The sequence below is a fragment of the Biomphalaria glabrata genome, chromosome 5 (assembly GCF_947242115.1).
Source record: "Biomphalaria glabrata chromosome 5, xgBioGlab47.1, whole genome shotgun sequence".
In the NCBI taxonomy this organism is placed as follows: Eukaryota; Metazoa; Mollusca; class Gastropoda; family Planorbidae; genus Biomphalaria; species Biomphalaria glabrata.
In genome coordinates, this window is record NC_074715.1 from 41,842,597 (window position 1) to 41,869,716 (window position 27,120).

The window sequence follows — 27,120 nt, forward strand, 5'->3', positions numbered from 1 at the left end:
AAATCATATAGATGTAAAAGACAATAAAGGCAATCTAAAAAAAAATAATTTAACATTTTCATTAATTATAACATGCTTTTGTAACTTCATAATTGCAACCAAAAGTGTCATTCAAAAAAATGAAATGTCCATACTGTGAAGAGACTAGGGCTGCGCCCAGACCATTCGCTGAGCAGGTTTGGTCCTATTGTAAGACATAATTCACTGTCTATAGTCATACTACAAGGTACAGTAGAGGGAGCACGAAGAAAGGGTCGTCCAAAGAAAGGCTGGCTGGATAACGTAAAGGAATGGACAGGTCTCTCTCTTGATAGCCTGCTGGCCGGGGGAGGATTTTGTTACGCGAACTGTCCCAACACCGTTACAACGAAAGTCAAGGGACAGATGAGACGAGGAAATAACATTTTGAGAAATACTTGTGGACAATTCTTTTTTATCTAACATTAAGTTACTATCATGACTATACAAAATAATTACATCTAGTTCTAGGTTTAAAGAATACAGAGTCCCATTGATTAATTTAGTTATAGTCTTTTTGCTATGAAGTCTAACCGCTTTATCAAACTGAGGAAAGTGAAATCAAATTTTTGAACATATTTTTTCATATAATCTGAGTTTCCAATCAAAATGCATCTTTTTGCATCTAACATATTTTTAAAATCTATGAAAATTTCTTGGTCAATCTTTTTACAAAAGCCAAAATCTGTTAATTCACAAATACAATATATATGCAATTCGAAAAAAAAATTATCAAATACATCTTATGCGTACATTGCATACACATCTCAGAACAATGTGTTTCCAAGGTAACCGAGTGTCATTGGTAAGTCTCACTTCCGTCAGACGATTCAGGAACTATTACTCGTGTTTCACCCACCTCGTTGTTTTTATTTATTTATCTTTTTTTTTATTATTATTTATCGATTCCTGTCAACTTTCCATTCTCTATGTCGGCGCCACACGTGAGATCAAAGAAAAACCTAGAATCTAAATCTCGCTGCTAAAAAATAAAGATTATTATAATGGCGATCAAACAGGACGAAAGTTATGATGGGAATCGGACAGAGATAATGCGGGATCAAAACTATTGATTTTAAGCCACTTTGCCATAGATGTTAATAACTGAACAAAGTTTAATTACTCGGTTTCTAATGACGCGCTGTAATTACGTGAAACCTTAAGGAATAATTGTCTCCCTTTCGTTTGCATTTCTTTCATCAGCTATTATTTTCTGTTCTGTTTTGATTGATAGAAAATGTGGCAGCATTCCTATTTATACTCTTTATAATGAGAAATGAATGAACACGTTTGTTGTATTTTGTTATAACATTTCTTGTTCTTAAAATAATTATCAAAATGTTTACCCACTTTTTGTGTATTTTAATGAATTAAGACATTCAAATGTTGTACAAAATGTATTGAAGTGTTACGAATGTACTCCCAAATGAGCTATTCTATATTTTTAAAAATTCGAGTGATTGGTCTGCATCAGAGGCAAGAGGGGCGTGGCAGCACCAGGGCCGTCTTATGCTGATTTGACCGATTGCTTCAAATTGGGCCCCGCAATTTACATTTAGAATTCAGTCATGGCTCTTGTCACAGGCTATAAAGATGTAGGACTTCAAGGGTTAACCTATTTAGTGTATCGTACGATGGACATAACTTTAATTAATGGCACAGGCGCCTTTTGCGCTTGAGTTACTTCCCCTGCATGTTGCATAATAATTGTTGATCTAATGATATAATGAATAATCATACTTGTCAAAAAAATAATTAGAAGAAGCGCCTCGCAAGCATCCATTAAATTGGGCCTCTCAATTTGTAAGGTCGGCCCTGGGCGGCACAGGGCGACACCCATGAAAGGGTAAAGTGATAAAATTTCCCACGTAGTGTGATGTCCAATCTCCTTATGGAGGGGTATCTGGAATAAGGTTTCAGTACTGCTGCTATGGATCTCAGCAATCCGAGTTAAATCTCGCATTTTAAATTTCAGATCTCCATCGGGATTCAAGCTTAGTTCCATAGCCTAACGGTGCACATACATTCCTTGACAACAAGACAAACAAATGAATCGAATTCTTACGTGATCTTTGGTTTATTCTGTAGGTACAGGAGAATGCACAACGTGACAAATATATTCCTACTGAGTTTAGCCACAGCCGATCTTCTCCTAGTTACAACCTGTGTACCTGTCAAGGTGAGTAGAAACTTGATTCCACCTGTGTACCTGTCAAGGTGAGTAGAAACTTGATTTTCACCTGTGTACCTGTCAAGGTGAGTAGAAACTTGATTTTCACCTGTGTACCTGTCAAGGTGAGTAGAAACTTGATTCCACCTGCTGGTCTGGCAATGTGAGTAGAAAATTTAGTTCCATTTTAAATTTGGTTGTAAATATTTTAACTTGATCAACGCCGTTCACAGTTAAGATTTCCAGGTACATCATTATCCTTTGATAGATTTACACAATTGTAATGATTATATAGTTAAATTGAGTTTCATAGGTTTGATTACAGGATTTTTTAATGTGTGTGTGTTACATACGTTGTACACTCAATGTTTGGGAGTAACATCCCTTGTAACTGTTGTAATCAACCAAGATGGCGTAAGAATAAACAGCTGATTTATATGAGGTTTTTGTTCTTAATCGTTGATCTTAATCATCATGGTGGCAGCGGTGGGATCAGTTTTAGTTAGATTTGTCTCACTAATAAATCGATTGAATATTCTGAACATTAAAGATTAGTATTTTAATTGTATTTCTTTTTTTTTTAAATCTTGTATATTCTTTTATAACTGTATAATATAAATGATCTTATTCATAATAATAATAATTACCTTTGTTATCCTGGAGGAAACTAGTTTGTACAAGAGTGCATTGCACATAGCAACCTATTACAAAGATAATAAAAGATATGCACGTATATAGCACTGTTTCACTCAAACATTTCTTAGACATCAGAACGCTGGAATAGAGTTACTAATTTAATGACCAACGTAAAAAAGAGTTCTGAATTTCTTTTTGTGATCAGTGACTTGTATCTCTCTCTCTGTAAAGATAAACATATATAACTTGAGCAGACATTGAAAAACAAAGTTAGTCTTCATTAAAAAAAAACACAAAACAATTATTGTTAAGTATCGATATTAAATTTCTTATCTTAAGTTATTATCTTATAAAACATAGAGGCTACTTCAAAAAAGATGATGATTAAGTCTTACGCGACATGCATCTAGTCATACATGTTAAGCCAATGACTTAAATTCTGCTAAGTCATTGGTTTTCCTGGCTGGCATTTGTTTGTTTATTTGATTTATTTTTGAAGTCTTAGCGACTGTAACATGATTATAAAAACAAGGACTAGGAATAGACATCAAATAAAAGTCAGTTCATTTCTAGTCAGAACTAGTTTGCGGACGTATTTTTGTAGAGACGGCGACGTTTTCCCTTTTATTGGTATATAGAAAAATATTCGATGATCAACTCATTTTGTTGGCCTACGCTTGTACTTTACTTGTTCGAATTAATCATTGAAAGTTAGCTGTCAACTCACCATTATCGTAGTCAACATTCTGTACAGATCACAGTGAAGCTTCTTAACACTAAATAATAACAATTAAAACAATGTCTCATTAAAGAAAGGTAAATAAAATGTGAAGATGATCTCTCTTAAAATCATTTATAAAAAAGGGGAATTACCTGAATTCGAACTCGAGAGCCAAAGCCTCCTCAAACCAACATATTAACCACTGTGCCAGGGAAATGCTTATGAAAGTTGAAGGTTTTATAGTTCTCTATTGTTAGTTTCAAACATTTCTCTCTACATAGTATAAAGGGGACTAATTCAACTTATACCACCTTAACATTCAAGTACAATTTCTTTTCTTGTTCTAGATGCCAAACAAAATAATTAATTAGCAATACCAATTAATTAACTAATTGGTTATTTTTGTTTCATTGATTCTTGCTTTGTCAGATAAAAGAAATAATTGTGCAAATGTTCAGTTTGATCCGAGATTGGGTGTGTGAGAAATAAGGTGTACAAAACTTGTTACCAGACAGACAGTCCGAGTGAATTGATATAAGCTTTGTCAAAAGAATCTGGACACGAAACTCGACTGTAAAGACGTCCTAGACTTCATATATTATTGCTATAAAGATAAAAACGTGTGGATCTAGTCTACTATTTCAGGATATCTACTCCTGTCATCGCTTGGTAACATTTGTCCGGTATTAGATTTAAAACTTGCTAATTAGGCGGCTTACATTTAGATATTCACCGACTATCTCACTTCTTTATTTAACGTTGGCGTAAAAAAAATCAATTCATTTTCATTAACGATGTAATCATTGACTGTTTCCATAAGGAGGCTACAACAAACTATTATTGATCATGACTTCCTTTTTATTTGTTCCATTTTGTTTACCATTCCAAGTTTTCACTTTTTTTGCCCCACGTGGAGACATTCAGAGAACGACTGAAGTTGAACCATAAGGTTGGTAGTATGTGCTTAGACCTACAGTAGGTCACTCACTTGATTTTTATGGGAGTTTGACTTTGAGGCATTAAGCCCTACTGACTTTGAGGCATTAAGCCCTACTGACTTTGAGCATTAAGCCTTACTGACTTTGAGGCATTAAACCCTACTGACTTTGAGGCATTAAGCCCTACTGACTTTGAGGCATTAAGCCCTACTGACTTTGAGGCATTAAGCCCTACTGACTTTGAGGCATTAAGCCCTACTGACTTTGAGGCATTAAGCCCTACTGACTTTGAGGCATTAAACCCTACTGACTTCGAGGCTTTAAACTCTACTGACCTTGAGGTATTAAACCCTGCAGACCATGGGCGTAGCCAGGATTTTTTCGGGGGGGGGGGTTGGGGTCTTAGCCATCTATGTTGATCCACATTTAGTGTTTTTCAATTTCGTCAGATGACTTAGACCCTCCCGCGCCGTTCGGCGCATTTGAAGCTGTTTCCACAAAAATCTATCACTGGTAATGTCTGAAGCCTCTTCCCATCTGCTCTGAGGACCTCAACGAATGTGTGTACTAGGATGTCATCTCAACTCTTCTTATGGGTAATTCATTTTGTCGGAGAAAATGTCCTGCAAACCTCTTACGATGCTCTGTCACAATCTTACTAAGGGGTCGACTCCCAGTTCGGCATAGGATTTCCTTGATTTAGACCCGATCTCTATAACTAACTTCTAAAATCTGTCTTAGCCATCTATGTTGATCCACATTTAGTGTTTTTCAATTTCGGCAGATGACTATTCACTGCACTTTATTAATGGAGCCCCGTCGCTGGTAGAAATGTTTAACCTCTCTTGAAAACGCTATTGGAATTAAGTGACTGTAGTTTGCTTTAGATTGTATATCGAAAAGGGAAGTTTTGTCGTCAAAATCATCTGTTGGGGGTTTTAAACTAAAAAATCTCTGGAGCTTTTTTTTTTTTTTTAAAATTCAAAACCCCATTTAGCTACGATAATAGAATTTAGTAACTGTAGTTTGCTTTAGAATAATATTGAAGATAGAGGTTTTCCACCTCAAAACGCTCTGTAGGGGATTTAAAACTCAAAACCATCTGGAGGGGTAATAAACTTTTTAAAAAAGCCATCTGTAGAAGAGGGGTTTAAACTCAAGACCCCCAATAGGATTGGCTACGCTCAAATAATTTTAGTGTGTAATTTTCTTTTTTTTTATTGAAGAGGTATATTTAAGCATCAAAGGGATGTTTAAACTCAAAACCCCTTTTGGCAACGCTCATAGCATTTAGAGTGCGTAATTTGTTTTTTTTTTTTCTTACACTGAAGATGTATTTTTTAGCTTCAAACCCCGTTGGCGGGGGGTTTAAACTCAAAAACCCTTTGGCTATGCTCATAGATTTTAGAGTGAGTAATTTGCTTTTTTATTTATATTGAAGAGGTATTGACTACACTCATAACATTTTGAGTGTATAATTTGCTTTGTTTTTATTATTAAAAAGTTTTTATTTACCTTCAACCCCGATGAAAGGGGGGGGGTTAAATTCAAAACTGAGTCAAAACCCATTTAGCTACGCTCATAACATTTTGAGTGCGTAATTTGCTTTTTTTATATTGAAGAGGTATTTTTTAGCTTCAAACCTTACTGAAGAGGGGAGGGGGGATAAACTCAAAACCCCTTTGGCTACGCTCATAGAATTATGAGTGTGTAATTTGCTTTTTTTATATTGAAGAGGGGGTTTATCGTAAATTTTGGAGGTTGTTTTAAAATCTGTGCTCTTGGAATTTGGGGATTGTCGTTTGCATTTTTTTTCCTGTTTTGTTTAATAGAAGAGAGGGATTTAACTGCAAAAACATCTGGTAGGGAATCTTAAACTCGAACCCCCCCTTGTAGGGGGTTTTAAACTACAAACCCCCTTGTAGGGGGTTTCAAACTCAAAACCCCCTTGGTTGTGCTGGCGCAAGTGATGGTTTAGTATTAAAATCTCACCTAAAATAAACAAAATCAAAGCAAAAATCAGTCACTAAATTCCGATTTCATTTCGGGGGGGGGGGGGGAGGGGTTTGAACCCCATGCTGCAGACTTTGAGGCATTAAGTCCTACTGACCAGATTCAAGCCATCGCACAATGGGGGAGTAGTCCTGCTTGTTTTGTGGACAAAAGTTCATCTCAGATGTTTATGTTTAGCAGCTAGTGTGGGTGACGTTAGTGATGCCCTGAATGTCCTCCTTGACAGAGCATCGAATAAGTAACCCTTGGTTCTTAAGTTGCTACTTGGACACTAAAACTACAACGTATACTGATTACGCATACATTAATTTACAACTATTGATTGTATTTAAAACAAGTGACTCAAACGTGTTTAGATGTAGACATCAAATAGACTATAAATTACAACATTCCCTTCATTTTTTTTCGAAAACCCTAGCTGATAAATCCGTATTTTTTTTTGTTAATATCTGGTTTTTAAATTGTTACATCTGAGCTGAAATTGATCTGCGGTTAGTTTATAAATCTTTGTCAACATTCTATTATTTTTTATTGTGTAAACTAAATTATTTTGGTATACCACATTTTTCACGCATACGATGTGTATGTATAAATTGATTCATATTTCTGCTCCACATTTCAAATTGAATTTAATGAAGACTTTTTACTTTCCCTTGACTGTCGTGGTAGGGGGGTGCCTTGACAGTTCGCGTAACCAAATCCTTCCTTCACATGCCTGTCAGCAGCTGTTCTCAGTAGGATATTAAGAGAGGTCCATTCCTTTAACTTGTTCAGCCAGCTCTACTTTAGGCTGCCCTTTCTTCGTGCTCCCTCCACTGGACATTCAGAAAGGTTGACAGCTTCAACTGCATACTTCTTTGACTCATTTCTTCCATCTCTGCTAGCAAGCACTTTTTTTACGCATTCGAGGTCGGAAAATGGCTTCATGTCTCTCTCTACTTACAATGTGAGCATCTCTGTAGCTAGCCTTATAACCGCCTCATCGCCTTGTCTCTTTTTGGTAAATATTCTGATCTGTCCTCCAATATAGGTGTAATCTGATAGTTGCCTCTCAAACCAAGAATTCCGACTTATTTATTTATGTGTTTGGTTTCATAAAGCTGTTTAATGTTATATTATTTAACAAGAGACACTCTTTTTTTTTCTTTATAAAACAAATATGTTGGCTTTACTGTCGCTACCAATCCATGTATCGTACGTAGGCTAAGATGTTTTTAAAACTTTTTTTTTTCTGCTTGGAAAGAGGGATTTTCTATACTTTGTGCCAACGTTTAGGCGGGCCTTAATGAATCATGTCGCGGGCCGATGTGGCACGCGGGTCATATTTTGGGCATCTCTGGTCCATACAAATCAGGCTGCGTCGAAGGTCCGCTAATATCGTAGGGCTTGTAAAGAGGTCCCTGAACTGAAATAAAATACACTATTTCTATTTTATAGATTGCCGCGGTATACTGAGTTTACATTTAGGATGTCTATAATAGTGGAGGTGAAAAAAGAAAGAGGTTTCTTATTTTATTTTTTAATGCTATAATAAAATACTACATTGTGAATGTTTCCATCATGTGTAATCTATATAATCATAGTTTTGAAAAAAAAAAAAAAAAGAAAAAAGCTGTGCCCGACATTGCCATCGCTGACTTGCCATCTCCTAATACAATTTTGTCAATGCAAGTTAACGAGTCTCTAGCCTTCTAAGTTGCCTCCCTTTAACATTGGGAGTTAACAATATTTGGACAATTTCTTGTACAGTAATGCCCCTTCTTCTTCGTTGTTGAAAATAAATATGAAGGGGCTAGAAGAGAGAGAAAAAAATCGAGTTATCGACCGTTAAATTAGGTGAAGACTTGATTGACTGCTTTGGCATATAGGCAATCTTTCAATTCACCAGGCTTTTCTCTTCCACTGTCCAACTGTCAGGTTTAGCGATTTGAAACAAAAATCATGATTGCGATAAAAGTATTGAAGGATTGTGAGTTGATGGCCTCGTCTTGAAAGGGTAGCCTCGTTTTGAATAGCTCGCCTCATTTATTTTGAAAAGGGCTTGAATAAATATTAATACATAACTCTCCTGTTTGAATGAATGCAACAATTGTGCTGGCCACATGACAACCTCGTTAACCGTAGGCAACAAAAACACATGACCTTTACATTATCTGCCCTATAGATCACAAGGTCTGAAAGGGGAACTTTACTTTTTTTTTTAGTTAGGTATCAGCAACAACTTATTTTTAAATATAGGCCCCTTTATATTTTTTTAAAATTTAACCGTGACCTCCGTGACCGCGCCGCCTTAACTCTGTTTCACAAATAAGTACAGAAAAAAAATGGTGGCTTAGAATTGTCCTTGTCTGGTGACGTCATCGTTTTGAATGGCTAAGAGATTAGTAGCCAATCATTATTGATGGTTCAGATTCGCTTCGTGGTTTAGTATCTTGTTATAGATATGAAGAACATAGTAAGAAGTTCAAGTTGGCGTTCGTTGCTGTATTTCTTTCTGTAGCCTTTTTTTGTGTGTTAAATACAATAGACCGTTGATAGTCCTAGGGTTATGAGACGAAATGTGTGTGGGGGGGGGGTATGGTTACAGACAACGTCGAATTACCAAAGGTTAGCTGTACTTCAAAGACTTTAACCAATCACCTCGTATGCCAAGAAAAGGTTAGATTTATTTATGATCTAATAAGATATTCTCTTAGACTTTAAAGCTTATAAAAACAACAGACGAAATAAGAACGAAATTATTTGAACTCTGCGAGTGTGACGGATTATCAAGAGTCAACTGTACTGGCCAACAAGAGTTTTTTTTTATATTTCGAGCTTAGCAAAGAAATAATAAGATTTTAAAAAAAATAATTTTTTATTAAATGTTAAAACATTTATATACAAATGCAACCAAGAAAATAATTAAAATACGAGGACAGCCACGTGCACTAGGTCGTGCAGTCTCCTCGCTGTTTCCTATTTAAAAAGAAAAAGTATTCTAAGCTCTTGGTCCAACAAAATACGAGCTCAACTTTTAATAAGGCTCTGTCAACATTAGACACAAATATTATTTGAAATAAAAATTCTGTCACCAAATATCAAAATCTTCTTAGCCATTAGTTGGGCCCGCGCTTTCCTGACATGACCGTAATCTCCAGGCTACAGTGTGTGAGATCTTCCACAGTGACTCAGCGCTCTAATGACAAGATTTCTTTTTCCTAGACTCCAAGCTAAATAGAAAAAAAAAAATCGAAACTTTATTTTTTCTTTTGGGGGGGGGGGGGGGGGTTCAAATGGGCCTGACATTTTCTTTGTGACAGAAATGTAAAATGTTAAAAAATTTGAGAAATTTGGGTCGAAACCCAAAACAACAATGATTTTAACATACTTTTATGATATATAAATAACTCAGACTGTTATTATGTTGTTAATATTGACGTGAAACGATAATTTAAACAGAAATGTTTATAGTTCATATAAAAAAAATATTGAAATAAAAAACGAAATTTCCGTCTGGAGATGTGAAATGTCACCTGATGATCGCTGGAAGCACTGCTGATATGTTCTCAGCTTGACTAGTGCTGAGCATTGCAAATAGAGTAGAAAGAAATTAATTCTGTAGTTTTTTTTACATTTTCTATAAGTGAAGCTATCTGCTACATGATAATATTGTACAGACGTGTGAGTGTCATACTAAATATCAGATTTTATATTTAACTGATATTTTCTTTGTTGATGATTAAATATTTTAAATAACAATAAATATTCTAAAATTCATTGGACATTTCATTCAATAAAGATTTTACTAGACAGGTATCAATCGCCAGGGAAATTAACACCTGATGTGTCATATTATGTTAAAGATTAGCACATTGTATGAACTCATTGTTGGCGAGTCAAGATTGCAAAACACTGCACATCTCTCGTAGTTTCCTCGTTCAGCGTTCTTCCTCAGTGTACTTGTTACACAGTGTACAGTGTACTTGTTACCCCTAAGTAAATTGGAATAGTGTTATGGAATGTATGGTCGTGTTGCTGATATAACCATGAGGATAGTCGGGCGGATGTTTTGGTTGCGTAGGCCGAAGAGTCTGATGAAACCACGAGCTGGTCTGGCGTAATTCAAGTGGATTAATACTGGTGTGCTAGTTGAGGAAGGGAGACAAGCTAGAGTCGTGTATTTGTAGTGAGTTACATTTCGTTGAAACTATATCGCTTGTATTTCTACATACGTTTACTTTCAAGCTGACTCTGTGTATATTTGTAATAGAAGTCTGTTCAAGTTTATTGCATCGAGACGTCATTGTTTAGTAGTACTTCCCGTTTGGACTTACAAAATGGTCAAAGAAAATATCATAATGATGACCTTAAAAGTAAAATAGTGAAAGTTGAAGGTTAGAATACTCCAGCTGCGCACTGAAGCATAAAGACCACAATTGAAGGCAGGAGAAACAATTTAGATCTAGTATATTTTCACTATCATCATAAGGTCTGAAAGAGTTACTTTGCTTTTTATTTCATAAAGACTCAGGAATAGATTAACGACTGGGCAGCAGCCCGAGGTCTCACTTTAAAACAAAACATTTTAACAAAGTGAGACAAAGAATTTACATATAAGGAAATAAAGGAAATCACATTAATCACATTTTTTTCTTTCTTCACAAATATGACACGCTTGAAGGGTCCTACACAAGGATCCTGACCAGGTATCCCAATAGTTAGACCTTATTGAATATGTGATTGAATATATCTATGTGTAAAGCCCCTTAGAAAAAAATATAGGTTTAATAATTATGCTACAAATAAAAATTCTTAATTGAAGCGTTAGCATTGTTTTCAGAATCATTCATCTTTTAAATAACCGACTTCTAACCATAAAGTGCCATGCTATAAATGTGAACAAAAAAAATGTTTTACTGCTAGGAACTATACATCACACTCGCCCTAGGGGTTAATTTTTGTTTGCTTTTTTTTACATTGAGATTTTGTATGGATTCCATTTGTTGTATTTCTTTCCCAGAAGTTAATGATTTGTTGGAAGAGAAAGTTCTCTCCTTGTTCAAGAACGACAAATGTCCTGTCATACAAGGAAAGTGACAATGTAATAATGAAAACTTTAGTGGATTGTCGTCACGTCGGTGTGAGTGGGTTCAATCAAAGTACACTACGCCTTGAAGACTTGCTGGGAAATCTCTTTAGTACATAGTTACATAGTACTGGTGGACATTTCTTGCCTAGAAACAGGACAATGAATTTTAACGTACGCAGTTATTTTCAAACCAACTCATTTAGTAGAATCAAGTTTGTTAAAGGCACTGTAAGAATCTAATGAAATAACAATTAACGCTTTCTGTAAGAATCAAATAAAATAATAATTAACTCTATGTGCTTTTTTAAAAAAAAAATTCCATTTACTAAGTTGAAAATAACAAAGTGACTTAATACGATCATAATTGATTTTAGCTCTAAGTTTTAATAGAATTAAACAAATTGTTAGGGCTACATTGAAAAACAAACTCTGATCTCAACGTTTGTAAAGCAGACTGGATGAGCTCTGGCCCTATGCCATTTGTGAACGTGAGTGGTGGGGAGGGTATTTAAGTGAAGGTTTTCTATGCTCAGTTAAAACATAATTTAAAGTAATCAGTGAGAAATGTAAGTTGTTAAAGTAACCAGTGAGAAATGTAAGTTGTTAAAGTAACCAGTGAGAAATGTAAGTTGTTAAAGTAACCAGTGAGAAATGTAAGCTGTTAAAGTAACCAGTGAGAAATGTAAGTTGTTAAAGTAACCAGTGAGAAATGTAAGTTGTTAAAGTAACCAGTGAGAAATGTAAGCATCTTTAAGTAACCAATGAGAAATGTAAGTTGTTAAAGTAACCATTGAGAAATATAAGTTGTTAAAGTAACCAGTGAGAAATGTAAGCTGTTGAAGTAACCATTGAGAAATGTAAGTTGTTAAAGTAACCAGTGAGAAATGTAAGCTGCTTTAAGTAACCAATGAGAAATGTAAGCTGTTAAAGTAACCAGTGAGAAATGTAAGCTGTTAAAGTAACCAGTGAGAAATGTAAGTTGTTAAAATAACCAGTGAGAAATGTAAGTTGTTAAATTAACCAGTGAGAAATATAAGCTGTTATGGTTGTTGAACACCTCTTCACTGTCTTGAGTAGGGTGGTGTTTCTGTTAAGCGGTGGTAACAAGTTAGTAACAACTAATTCCAATTAACCAACTGAACACAGGCGACAGGCAATGAGACAATCAAGAGTGTTGACGAGTCATACATTTAATCCGGTACTGAAAGGAATCCGTCTCTGTCACTAACCCAAATAACTGTCCTACAGCTTCTCCATGAACAACTTTTGACAGTCTCCAAGGACGCTAATTTACGAGCTAGTCCTAGTCTTTGGTTTTTATTTTGACGTCATTGTCGCTATATAAAACTTAACTCGAACTACACGAAACAAAATGAACGCCCCGAATTCTTTATTGTAAATTAGCATTTCCCAGCATAGTAACCAGAGAAAGCTGTAAGCCTGTTAAGCAAACAAAGAGAGAGAGAGACGAAGCTAAAACAGTAATCAGAAAGAGAGATGAAAGCTGTTACAGTAACCAGAGAGAGAGAGAGAGAGAAAGATTTAAGCTGTTACAGCAGGAGAGAGAGAGAGAACGATGTAAGCTATTACAGCAGGGGAGAGAGAGTGAGAAAGATGTAAGCTGTTACAATAACGAGAGAGAGAGAGAGAGCTTTTCATCCCATATATTTCAATACATTATTTTAAAACTATTTATGTAAACAGATAACATAAACTGGAAAATATTGTTTAGGTATTATAGACTTCATTTTCAAAGATTTTGTCCTTTACTCAACATGTACAATAGAACAAACTTAGAAAGTTTTGGGTCCTAAAAAACGACAATACATTTCGATTGCAAAGTAAATTAATTAATATCCCTGTACTTCTCATCTTTTTACCCGAAATCCCCGATGCTAGTGATAGCCTTTTAAAGTCCCACGCCCAAACCAAAATCATTTCAAATTTATGTTGAAACTTTTTAGATGCTCTAGTTCATTGCTAGTTGAACGGATAAATATTTGGTCAACACCTTGAATAGATTTTTGAATGGATACCAATGGAACTGTTAATGAATGGACCCGAGAGAGAGAAAATCTATTAAGTCATTCATGTAAGAGCTGAGCGTAACGTCACTAATGGAACTAACCGGGAAGTTTTCATTCACAGACCCAACTCTCTTTCTTACTTGGTGTGGTGCCAGAGGGCAGAGGGCAGGGGAAGGAGAAAAAGAGAGAGGAGAGAGAGGGTGGGAGAGGGAGAAGAGGAGAGAGAGGGTAGGAGAGGGAAAAGAAGAGGGAGAAGGTAGGAGAGGGAGAAGAGGAGAGAGAGGGTAGGAGAGGGTAGGAGAGAGAAGAAGATGGAGAGAGGGTAGGAGAGGGAGAAGAAGAGTGAGAAGAGGAGAGATAGGGTAGAAGAGGGAGAGAGGGTAGAGAGGGAGAAGAGAAGAGAGAGGGTAGGAGAGGGAAAGAGGGTAGGAGAGGGAGAAGAGAAGAGAGAGGGTAGGAGAGGGAGAAGAGAAGAGAGAGGGTAGGAGAGGGAGAAGAAGAGGGAGAAGAGGAGAGATAGGGTAGAAGAGGGAGAGAGGGTAGGAGAGGGAGAGAGGGTAGGAGAAAGAGAAGAGAGAGGGTAGGAGAGGGAGAAGAGAGGGAGAAGAGGAGAGCGAGGGAAGAGGAGAGAGGGAGAAGAGGCGAGAGAAAGGTAGGTTAGGAGAGGAGAAGAAGAGAGAAAAGATGAGAGAGAGGGTAGGAGAAGGAGAAGAAAAGGGAGAGAAAGGGAGAAGAGGAGAGCGAGGGAAGAGGAGAGAGGAGAGAGAAAGGTTAGGAGAGGAGAAGAAGAGAGAGAAGAGGAGAGAGAGGAAAGGAGAGGAAGAAGAAGAGGTAGAGAGAGGGAGAAGAGATAGGGTAGGAGAGGAGAAGAAGAGGGAGAGAGAGGGTAGGAGAGGGAGAAGAGAGAGGGTAGGAGAGGGAGAAGAAGAGGGAGAGGGTAGGAGAGGGAGAAGAGGAGAGAGAGGGTAGGAGAGGGTAGGAGAGAGAAGAAGATGGAGAGAGGGAAGGAGAGAGAGAAGAAGAGTGAGAAGAGGAGAGATAGGGTAGAAGAGGGAGAGAGGGTAGGAGAGGGAGAGAGGTAGGAGAGGGAGAAGAGAAGAGAGAGGGTAGAAGAGGGAGAGAGGGTAGGAGAGGGAGAGAGGGTAGGAGAGGGAGAAGAGGAGAGAGAGGGTAGGAGAGGGTAGGAGAGAGAAGAAGATGGAGAGAGAGGGAGAAGAGGAGAGCGAGGGAAGAGGAGAGAGGGAGAAGAGGAGAGAGAAAGGTTAGGAGAGGAGAAGAAAAGAGAGAAGAGGAGAGAGAGGGTAGGAGAGGGAGAAGAAGAGGTAGAGAGAGGGAGAAGAGATAGGGTAGGAGAGGAGAAGAAGAGGGAGAGAGAGAGGGTAGGAGAGGGAGAAGAGAGAGGGTAGGAGAGGGAGAAGAGGAGATAGATGGTAGGAGAGGGAGAAGAAGAGGGAGAGAGAAAGAAGAGGGAAAGATACCGTTAGTTTTAAAGTGCAAATCGATACTTCTTTCTATTCCTGGAATCATTATTAAATATAGTGAACACAAAACACATTTTTCTATACAGAAATCCAGTGGCGTCACTAGGGTCGGTGTCACCCGTGCGGTAAAATATCGTCGCTTTTGACATTTTTTGACATAATGTAAGATTATTGAGTTTAGAAACATTGAGTTGACTATATTAGAGTTTAATTTAAAGCTCCTTACGGAAACGGTTTTACATTAAACTAGTGTTTGGCTTCCGAAAAGGTATTTCAAGCACCGGTGCGAACATCGTGGAGCAATGACTGGAATACCAGAAAAGGATGTTGGTCAGTTTTCTAGATTTCAAAAAAAGCGTTTGATAGCGTCCATCGGAATCACTTTTGAAAATAGCAAGAGAATAAGGCATCTCTCAATGGCGTAACCCAAACCCAGTTGAATTTGGCAGAAAAACAGCATTACTTTGAAATACAATTAAATGTATACACACGAGATGACGGATAAAGACGCACACAAACTTATGAATATTGGGTGCAGGTCATCCGGTACCCTCACTTCTCCCCCCCCCCCCCCCCCCCCCGTGGTCAAGATTGGTCATCCAGATCTTGTACAAATAGAAAAGTTCACTAATTTAGCCAGTGCTATCTCAAGCGATGGAGGTGTGCATACCACGATGTTGCATGTCGGATTGGAAAGCAGGAGCCGTCTTTCAAAAAGTGCAGCCTTTATGAACACACAAATCCATTAGCCTGGAGATTAAAATCCACCACATCAGTACAATCATTTTCCCAACAGCCACCTAAGTTTCGAGACGTAGAAGGTTGAAAAGCGGCTGAGCAGTGATGGCTGAGAAGGATCCTACGAATAATATACCGAGGTAATTTTACCAATAGAGAAAACTTTTCCCGCGCAGGCATTCCGCCATCGAAGGGATGTGGTGACTGAACGTCGACTGAAATTTGTGAGACATATCTTTAGACCACACAAAGCACACTTACAGTTGCCAGCCTTAACATAAAAGCCGAAAAGAGAAAATAAAAAAACACGGACGTTATTAGCCTTTATTGCGGCACAGAAATCTTACTTCACGAGTGAACTGAATTACATGAAATTGGAACGGGGTATCTTGACGGACAGATACCTTACCGCTAACTTTATGAAAAATATATTTATATATTAACATATTTTGTAACGGTTGAAGTCCAATTTTCCTTTCAGTTTGCTCGATTCTTCACATTTACCTGGCAGTATGGAGAAGTTCTATGTAAATTTGTTCACTACCTGCAAAATGTGACTATTATATGTTCGGTACTCAACCTAACTGGTCTAAGTTTAGAACGGTAAGTAGATCTATGTGATAATATTCAAAAGTCATGCTTTCAGTCAGATCTAGCATTCATTCTTTTAATGACATCCTTATGTATATACATACAAAAAAAAAAAAAAACAAGGTTACAAAGACAGTTTGTGTGAAACACAAACTCAAAATCGGCCCCCGAAGTGGTCTACCTAGAGTCTTCACCAGGATTTGAACACGGGACTTCTGGTTCCAAGTGCTTTACCGCTCAGCCACAGCCATCTACATATATTCATTTAGCGTACACTTATTATTAAAAAAAAAAAAAGTAATTATTAACCTTATCCCTACATTCAAAATTAATAACATGTTTCATATAATAAAGAGAAACTAAAAAAAGATTTATTCTTCTAACAAAATTGGATAAATTGGCAACACGAAAAATAAAATTCTTGACCTATTTTAGTTAGGTAGTGAGCTAGCTAGAAATGACTTGAAAGACTTGGAGTAGGTCTACTTGGACCAGACATTCCCCTCGCAAAATAAAAATTAATATCTCCATTGTCATTTGTCGTGCTATCTTATCTTATATAATACAGACGTTACTTAAAAAAAGAAGATGATTACGCTAGATCTAGACCTATAGTTTTAGATATATATCTAGTCAATCTAGATTCAAGATCTAAGTCTAGGTCTAGAACTAGATCTAAGTTTAACATTAATTACGAGATCTGACAAAGTTTTTCTGATAAAAGCTTGCTTTTAAGAAGAAAGAAATTTTGATTGATTATTTTTACCTTGACCTATCCATTAGTCTGTTGGACCGTTGGGGCACCACGCAAGATTTGTTGACAGTCTTTCTCCATTCCTCTCTGTCTTTTGCCTTAGTTAGAACCTTTTTCAATAGCAGGCCCGTCCATTCTTTTTTGTTGTCTTCCATCGCTTTTTTCTCTCTGCCTCTTCTTCTTTTTCCTGGTACTGTTCCCCTGAAGGAAGGTCTTTGCGAACCCCAAGGACCTTGTAATATGGCCATAGATTTTTAGCTTACGTTTTTTTACGATAGTTAGCAGGTCATCATGGGGTCCTATCGCTGCAGTAACCCTGTCTATAATTTCTTGGTTTGTGATGCGGTCTTTAAATTTGATTGATTCTAGGTGTATTTAAAGTTGCATTTGAGAAGACTACTTACAACGAAAATTGCACCCCCCTCCCCTGCAGCGACCAGATGAAAACTCTAGGGCACTTAAATATGCCTATTATAAATAAGATTAAGTTAAGAAATGGTTTGATATCCGACACAACATTTAAAAAAGATTAATTTTAAATCCTGAGTAATAGTGACGTGATTGTGTCTAGGTACTACGCCATCTTGCATCCCATGAGAGCCAAGTACACATGTACCGTTACCATGGCAAGACGATTTGTTGTCCTGATTTGGACTATGAGCATTGTTATGGCTATCCCTATACTTATAGGTCAGGTAAGTCTTCGTTGAAGGTAACAAAACTCTTTTGAATAACACATTCTGGCGAATTCATTCTGTAAAGCAGACCAATTGGGCTAATGAGGAGAAACGGTGGGTTAATGAATCGAATACTTTTGTTTTGGAGAAAAATACGTTTACTGTTTGTGTAAAGGTTACCTGATATAGAGGTTACTTGATATAGAGGTTACTTGATATAGAGTGTACGTAACATAGAGGTTACTTGATATAGAGTGTACGTAACATAGAGGTTACTTGATATAGAGTATTGAGTGTACCTGATATAGAGGTTATTTGATATAGAGTGTACCTGATATAGAGGTTACTTGCTAAAGAATGTACCTAATATAGAGGTAACTTAATATAGAGTGAACGTAACATAGAGGTTACTTGATATAGAGTGTACCTGATATAGAGGTTACTTGATGTAGAATTTACCTGATATAGAGGTTACTTCCTATAGAATGTACCTGATAAAGAGGTAACTTAATAGGGAGTGTACGTGATATAGAGGTTACATAAAACAATACGTGATTAGAGCGAACATTGTGTATAATAGCATATGTACTATATTCTCCTACCCCTACCGGGTTACATTACATGTAAACATTACATATATATATATTAAGGTTAGGTGATATAGATCAATGACGTCCCATTTTTTGACCTGATTTCAAAATAAATTTCCTCTATGAGTGTCTTGAGCCTCATCATCAAAACCGAGCCTTTGTTGCCTCATTAGTGGTCAGAAGTTGCCGGATAGCACCGCGCCTAAGCAGGGAGTGGTCCGCAGGCCGTAGTTTCGCCATCCTTTTATGACATACGACTATTTCAAACTAAAATGCGTGTATCGTCTCATAGAATTGAGATGATTTCCTGGGCATGAGCTATGCTTGGAACGATATCGCCCACTCAGCAGCGCTTGTATCCGAACGATGGACGAGTGCCGGTACACAGCGGCGTCACAGACCCACAGCTTTGCCAGGGTGTTGCACGGCTTCTGATTTTATGTCATGGTAGACTCCCGAAGCCTTTCCCATATTATGATTTAGCTACAAGACAGCAGAAGCTTGAAGTCACTTCTCCTAGGCGGGTCCCCCCTCAAGACTAATGAGCTTCTCCTTGAAGTCACTTCTCCTAGGCGGGTCACCCGTCAAGACTGTTGAGCTTCTGCTTGAAGTCACTTCTCCTAGGCGGGTCACCCGTCAAGACTGTTGAGCTTCTGCTTGAAGTCACTTCTCCTAGGCGGGTCACCCGTCAAGACTGTTGAGCTTCTGCTTGAAGTCACTTCTCCTAGGCGGGTCACCCGTCAAGACTGTTGAGCTTCTGCTTGAAGTCACTTCTCCTAGGCGGGTCACCCGTCAAGACTGTTGAGCTTCTGCTTGAAGTCACTTCTCCTAGGCGGGTCACACGTCAAGACTGTTGAGCCGAGACCACTCGTTACAGAAGACCTGAAACGTGACCACGTTTAGACCAATAATTCGTTGCCACGTCGTACAGACCATTGAGGTGGCAACGAGCTTTTGGTCGAAATTGCTCAGAGGTTGTGACGTTGCAGGTCAGTTTTTAAGCCTTCTAAAACGAATGGTCTCGAATGAGCCCCTTCTTCCCGAAGTTTACTGGTTTAGGCGCCAGTTACTCGCATTGTAGAGTTGAGTTTATGTTATAAAACTCCATGAAAACACTTATAAATTCAAATTATATATTACACTTTGTTTATTAAATAAATCATGACTCTGTTTATTGTATACTTTATCATGTATCTTTGTTTTCTTAGCGTCAGGTTTTGGTAGGGAAAAAAATCCAAGGCTACTGGTGTGTAGAAGAATGGTCTCCCCTTATGGCCAAGATCTATAACCTCTACATGATTCTAGTTGTGTTTGTACTCCCCCTTGGATTGATGGCCTATGCCTACACCTGTATATGTCGAAGATTGTGGCAGGTGCAGTATCAGCACTCAACAATGAGAGCCTCTCAGTGAGTCAGTATAATGAAATGAACAGCAGTTAATCTTTAACTTGAAAACATGAAATCAATGTTCAAGCAATATTCTGATATTTATTTCTGAAACTAGTCAAAACAAATTTGTCTTTATTTTTAATCTAATGTAAGATGATTGCTAACACTAATATAACATTGCTACTTTAGAAATGCATCTAAACAGCAGTGCATTTAGCAAAATCATAGACTATGGTAAAATCAATAAATTTAGAGACACTTCAGGGGTGACCGGTCATTTCATCCCCGGTCACTTCATCCCCGGTCATTTCATCCGCGGTCATTTCATCCCCCGGTCATTTCATCCCCGGTCATTTCATCCCCAATTAAATTTTTAAATTTATAAATATGATTATGTAGAATGCTTTTTGACATTTTATGACTTGTTACTAATGCGTTTATATCGTTTCATCTTCCACTTTGTTTTCTTAATGAGAAATCTTATATTATATTCTAAATCTGGGTGTGTACTTAGCTATAGCGCTTCTATTGGATGTGGGGGTTGTAATATCATAATATTATCCGGATCGAAGGCCAAGGTTTGGTGGAAGTAGTAAAAAATCATTTGAGAGATAGAAGTTCGATTAGAATAATTATGATCATGCCGCTGATAACTTATCATCAAAGGCCAAGGAGTGGTGCAAGTAGTGGAAATTTTTTGAGAGATAGAAGTGCGATTACAATACCTTTGACCGTGCCGCTGATAACTTATCATCAAATCGCTCTTTCTTGAAAATGGGCGCATCATTTTTAGCCTTGAAATAAGGTTTTATTTTTTTTCTAATTAAGGCGGAGTTCACCCATCCTCGGGATATCATGTCGCCTGTATAAGTTTTGTTTTAATTCCTTTTAAACATTAACGTGTTACAAATTTGTCATTTAAATAAAAAATGAATACATTAAATATTGCTCATTTCATGATTTTTTAAATTACAATTTGTTAGATAAAAATGATCAGATGATGAAAATATCAGGGGATGAAATGACCGGGGATGAAGTGACCAGGGGATGAAATGACCGAGATGAAGTGACCGGGGGATGAAGGGACCAGGGGATGAAGTGACCAGGGGATGAAGTGACCGGGGATGAAGTGACCGGGGATGAAGTGACCGGGGATGAAATGACCGGGGATGAAGTGACCGGGGATGAAATGACCGGGGATGAAGTGACCGGGGATGAAATGACTGGGGATGAAGTGACCGGGGATGAAATGACCGGGGATGAAGTGACCGGAGGCGGAGTTCACCCATCCTCGGGATATCATGTCGCCTGTATAAGTTTTGTTTTAATTCCTTTTAAACATTAACGTGTTACAAATTTGTCATTTAAATAAAAAATGAATACATTAAATATTGCTCATTTCATGATTTTTTAAATTACAATTTGTTAGATAAAAATGATCAGATGATGAAAATATCAGGGGATGAAATGACCGGGGATGAAATGACCGGGGATGAAGTGACCAGGGGATGAAATGACCGGAGATGAAGTGACCGGGGGATGAAGGGACCAGGGGATGAAGTGACCGGGGATGAAATGACCGGGGATGAAGTGACCGGGGATGAAATGACCGGGGATGAAGTGACCGGGGATGAAGTGACCGGGAACCACTTCAGGATAGAATACGCCAAAGTAAAGAAGCAATTATACATAAAATACTGAATCATGATGTTTAAATACAAAAAAACGAAACCTAATTTTAAAAAAATACTCAGAAAGACACAAAGATAGAGGCACATTCCTTGTTCCATATGCATATTTGTACAAATGCTCCTTCTTTCCTAGTTTATTTAGAGCATGGAGTGGGTTGCCTGAGCCAGATAGGAAAACCGATGACTTGACAGAATTTAATTTTTATAATTTTATAAAATAAGATAATAGTGTTAGAGCTAATTATTTTTAATGTAGTAAATATTAAAGGATAGTGGTTTATTTTATTTGCTAAAATACATTCATTAAACAATAAAAAATCCATTGTATATTTTCGTTAATTCCTTCTAAACAGATATCACATTCGTCCTGAGCGGACCGTCACCCCCCTGCCATCTCCACAGTACGGTAATGAGAACAGGTCTTTTCTCCGAACATCCATTTCCATATATGGAAAACGAATTGGTGCTTTAAATGAAGACTCTACACGGAAACAGGTTTAATAATACTCTTTTAATATTTTTTTTACGTATTTCTCACATTAAACAACAACAAACAAACAACTGTCTGAAATTAGCTGTTTATTTTTAGTCTCTCCAACATAGTCATAGCAACAGCTGGCTTATACATAGTCACAGCTGGGCATACGTAGTAGGCCTAACAACACAATAGCTGGATTAGCATTACACTTGTACATTGTGTCGTTTCAGCCTTATAACGCCAGGCCATCACCTTCGCCTATCCCTTTGTCTGTTGGGACACCACACAAGATTCGTCGACCGTCTTTTGCCTTGGATAGAACCTCTTTCAATGGCAGGCCCATCCATTCTTTTATGTTGTCTTGCCAGCTCTTTATCTGTCTGCCTCTTCTTTTTTTTTCCTGGTACTGTTCCATGAGCACCGAAGACCTTGTAATATGGCCATATGCGTTTTTTACAACAGCAGGACATTGTGGGGTCCAATCGCTGTCGTAACCCTATCTCTAATCTCTTTGTTTGTGATGTGGTCTTGAAATGTCATACGGTACTCATTTCATAATGTTGGTTTGGCTAATTCTTTAAAATAAATTTAAAAAATCAAGGTGGTTCAATCTAAATCATTCAGATTTTGTTTGTACTTCAAGGATTTTTTTGTGTCCTGATTTAGGTGGTGAAGATGCTGGTTTTTGTTGTCTTCCTGTTTGCTGTCTGCTGGGGGCCCATCATGATGAACAACGTACTGGTCTCTTTTGACATCCTCCACAGACTGAATCACGGATTTCTGAAGCCCATGCGTCAATTGTTCTGGCTAATGGCATATGTCAACTCTTGCTTGAACCCGATAGTCTACGGCTTCATGTCCAAGGTCAGCGAACAGACATTCCTTTGTTACAATAGGACATTAAAATAAAACTTTTCTAAATTAGAACTAACAAGGTTATGGGTAAGATGTGTTCTGTTCAATAAGGTATTTCTAGAACTCTCTAAGGAAAACAAGCAAAATATTAAAAATACTTATTTAAAAACGAAGCTTATCTGAGAGGAAGAACCGCAAAATCATGCCATATATCTCAATACTGCAAGATTTAACTCTCTTTTTCTAACTAAAGGAAAATTAATTAATTTCCCTTACTGATTAATTGTTTGAATGATTCGTGTATTGTAATGGACTATGAGTAATTGTTCCAAATTCAACTGGATCCGAGAATGGGAAATGGAAAAAAAAAGTGTACAAAATGTGTACCAGTCAGACAGTCGAAGTGATTTAATATAAGCTTTGTACAAGTTTATCGCTTATTATTTGTATCAGGTGAGAAATTGAACTAAATACTAAATAACTTGAATTACTTTTGACTTCCAGTGGAGCCGCATAGTCCGTAAAAGTACTTCATCATCGGACTCTGTTCTGGTGCCATCCCTCCACTGAATTGTTTGTTCTTGCTACATTGTCCTGTACTCGATCTCTAACATTCCATAATGCTATCGAAAATCTTGGAGTCACTCTGCGGATTGGTCTCTGGCGACTAATAGAGTTGTCCTCCCAATTGCATTGCAGCATTCCCTTCCCCCCTTTTCTTCTGTATGCCGAAATCATCTCCATTTGCATCTTTTGATTTCTTGCTCCATTGATGTTTGCTGGGTTGTTTCCAAAAAACTCTAGTTAGTCATTTTAAATATACCAATACTAGTACATTAATTAATGCATATATAAAGAAATTAAGAACTACATATAATATACCAAAGCAGGCCGGCAGCCATATCCAGTAGATCGGGATACATGTTTAAATGTTTCATACATAATGTACACTTAAGTTTGTATTAAATGTTTCGATAATTTTTGTCGCAATTGCAAGAATTACTTTTTTTTTCGTGTAGAATTTTCGTGAGTCTTTCCGGAATACCTTCCGATTGTGTCTGCTGCGCAGTTCTCCACGTGACGTGGCTAGACACAAGGCTCTGTGGCGATGCTCGTTTCAAGCTCCATCGGCATTACATGTCATAAACAGGTTTACTTATATCTGTATATACACATGTTAGATGCTGTGTTGTCTTTACCTTTGTAATCTTTACATTTCTTATCACGACCATGCATGTCATAAACAGGTTTACTTATATCTGTATATACACTTGTTAGATGCTGTGATGTCTTTACCTTTGTAATCTTTACATTTCTTATCACGACCATGCATGTCATAAACAGGTTTACTTATATCTGTATATACACTTGTTAGATGCTGTGTTGTCTTTACCTTTGTAATCTTTACATTTCATATCACGACCATGCATGTCATAAACAGGTTTACTTATATCTGTATATACACTTGTTAGATGCTGTGATGTCTTTACCTTTGTAATCTTTACATTTCTTATCACGACCATGCATGTCATAAACAGGATTACTTATATCTGTATATACACTTGTTAGATGCTGTGATGTCTTTACCTTTGTAATCTTTACATTTCTTATCACGACCATGCATGTCATAAACAGGATTACTTATATCTGTATATACACATGTTAGATGCTGTGTTGTCTTTACCTTTGTAATCTTTACATTTCATATCACGACCATGCTTGTGAACACTGTTAAACAAGAAACAAGAAAAAATAAAAATTCTTAGTCCTCAAGGGAAATAATTAAACTTATACCAACACATATGCCAACTATGATTTCTTTCCCTTGTTCAAGTTACCAAACAAAATAATTAATCACCAATACTTAGCCTAATTAACTAATTATTAGTTCTTGTGTTGTCAGGTAAAAGAAATAATCGTGTACAATTTCAGCTTAATCCGAGATTGGGAGTTGGAGCAATAACGTGTACAAAACACAGACATATTGAGTTAATATAAGCTTTGTTAAAAAAAAGACATTGACGTTATTTTGAGTGCTGGATGAAATAGAGACAACTACAAAGACCACACACTGACATACAAACACAATATGAAAATATTTCTAACATAATAAAGGGGACAGAGAAGAAAAAATTTGAAAGTGTTTTTTGAAGTACTTCTTTAATTGTCTGTGCTAGATGTCACCAAAACTATTTTTTAAAAAAGACTAAAAATGAAAAGAGATTAGTGTTGCACAATCACCATCTTCATTCAATCCTAAGCAATGAGAATAACAAATTGAAAGAAAGCATAAATCAAAAAGCTGTTTTAACACTTACCGCTTAATTATCAAAATTACTACTACTGATAACCAACTATTACGTAATCTCAAACAAATGCTGTTACTAATCTACTAGACCCATGGGAAGTAACTTTTGTAAATAGCTTTCAGTTATTAAGGAATCTTTGATTTATTGAGATATTCATAAATACTTTGTAAACATGAATACACTTATTGATTATTTTCTTCTGTTATTCTAAAAATAAAATGCAGGTCGCCTTCTGTATATGACAGAGGGTATCTAGATCCACATCTTGTAGCAGCCGAGTCTCGCCCCAGTATGAGCAGCCAGGGTTCAACCCAGTTAACACAGGTCAAGAAGGTGGATGGACAAGGGGAGGCCGTAGAGTTTGATTGACCGCGTCTTGGTACTACTAGTAGTCAAGCTACTGCCTTTCACTGGGACAAATATGTTACTACCATGTACACTGGCGATACTCTAAGGGTGTATCATTAGGAGGCTATTTAGCTTGTTGGTCATCTATAGAAAGTATTTGCCCTGGACTAACCAATTTTATCTTGCAAGACTTCAGACTCAGCAACTTAGCTTGTTGCAAACGAAGCCTTCAACAGTCTTTCGAAATGTCGAATCTTAAGTCAGAATATATGGGAGAGGAATTATGATGACAAGTTGATAAGTGCGTCAATTTCTCAGTCTTAAAGAATGCACCGGAAAAGAAACAAATGTTTGATTGAACTGTTAAGTATCATGTTTATATTTAATTGTATATTTGATTGTATATTCATGAAATGCTTACCAGATTTGTATCAGTGATTGTCTCTTATACCATATGCTCCTATGATTCAAATTAAAAATCACCAACCTGATGAGTCGATGTTACTATTAGAAGTATCAGAACTCCCAAATGCAGTAGCGTCGTGAGGACGATACGGGTGATAACAAAGTAATTTTTTTTTTGCAAAAAAACCGGCATTGACCAAGAAAACCGGTAAAAGTTTTTGCATGTTTGCTAAAGATAACGTTCCTATGAGGAGACTGTCACTTTGGTGACACCAGACCACAACACCCCCCAAGCGACGATCCTGTCTAAATGTGTAGGTAATCTCAAACATCCAAACAAACTATTATCAATCATTAATGAGATATTTTTTGAGGAAAAAAGGTCCAAATTTAATCCTAATGGAATTTGTAGCTTATAATAATTAATAGATGTTATTTACAATGTATTTTCTGTTTGGGTATAGCTTTGTTTTATTATGTTGTTATTTTTATATAAACATAATTTAGTAATTTGTTGTTATCAAATTAAACACATAAATGATGGTAAAACACCATAAACTATTTCTACTCTTTGTAATGTATTAGAATATAGTTAACTTCTATTTATAATAACCGTTTGGTTCCTGCAGTGATGTTTTAGTGCCAGCTATAGGTAGCTTTTTAACATTTAAATTGCCAACTAAATAAAGGACAACTGTGTATTAATTACCCAATTAGATAAGTTTAATCAATAGCAAATACCTGATTATCCACGCTTAGGAAATGTAATTTCCATAAGCCTCTTTCTTTAATACGTCGCCACTGAAAAAAAGAAGCTAAAAATATTTGAAAGGTTTTTGGAAAATTGTATGAGATTATAATAAAAATTATGATATTTAATATTGCAATGATGTATCATGTCTTATAAATACAGTTGTTGTTATATTATCTATATTATCTTGTATCCAGTCTTATTGTGCAGGTTTCTATTTCGGGGAGGGGGAGGTAATAATATTTCCAATTTTGATTTGTACACACACACACATATATATTGCATTTCAAGAGTGCATTAGGACCTGCTATACACTATCAGAACAGGAAAATCATCGCATGCTTGCAGGGCGGCAGTACATGACAGCGGGAAGGTTTTGAACAAGGCACCATGGGCGTAGCCAGGTTTTTTTTTTTGGGGGGGAGGGCGGGTGATGGGTTGGGAATTTATTTTCCCCCCTCACCCGCC

General features: G+C 37.0%; 1 protein-coding gene across 1 annotated transcript in view; it reads left to right on the plus strand.

Moving 5' to 3' along the window:
- The window catches only part of LOC106063585 (QRFP-like peptide receptor), a 40,709-nt gene extending 13,638 nt beyond the window's left edge, over positions 1-27,071 (plus strand). The window contains exons 2-8 of the mRNA XM_056028347.1: positions 2,107-2,197; positions 16,295-16,416; positions 17,730-17,853; positions 19,634-19,833; positions 21,860-22,001; positions 22,651-22,848; positions 23,859-27,071. Coding sequence (XP_055884322.1) covers positions 2,107-2,197; positions 16,295-16,416; positions 17,730-17,853; positions 19,634-19,833; positions 21,860-22,001; positions 22,651-22,848; positions 23,859-24,020 — 1,039 coding nt within the window. The 3' untranslated portion in view covers positions 24,021-27,071. The remainder of the gene's footprint in view (positions 1-2,106; positions 2,198-16,294; positions 16,417-17,729; positions 17,854-19,633; positions 19,834-21,859; positions 22,002-22,650; positions 22,849-23,858) is intronic.
- Positions 27,072-27,120: the final 49 nt, after the last annotated feature.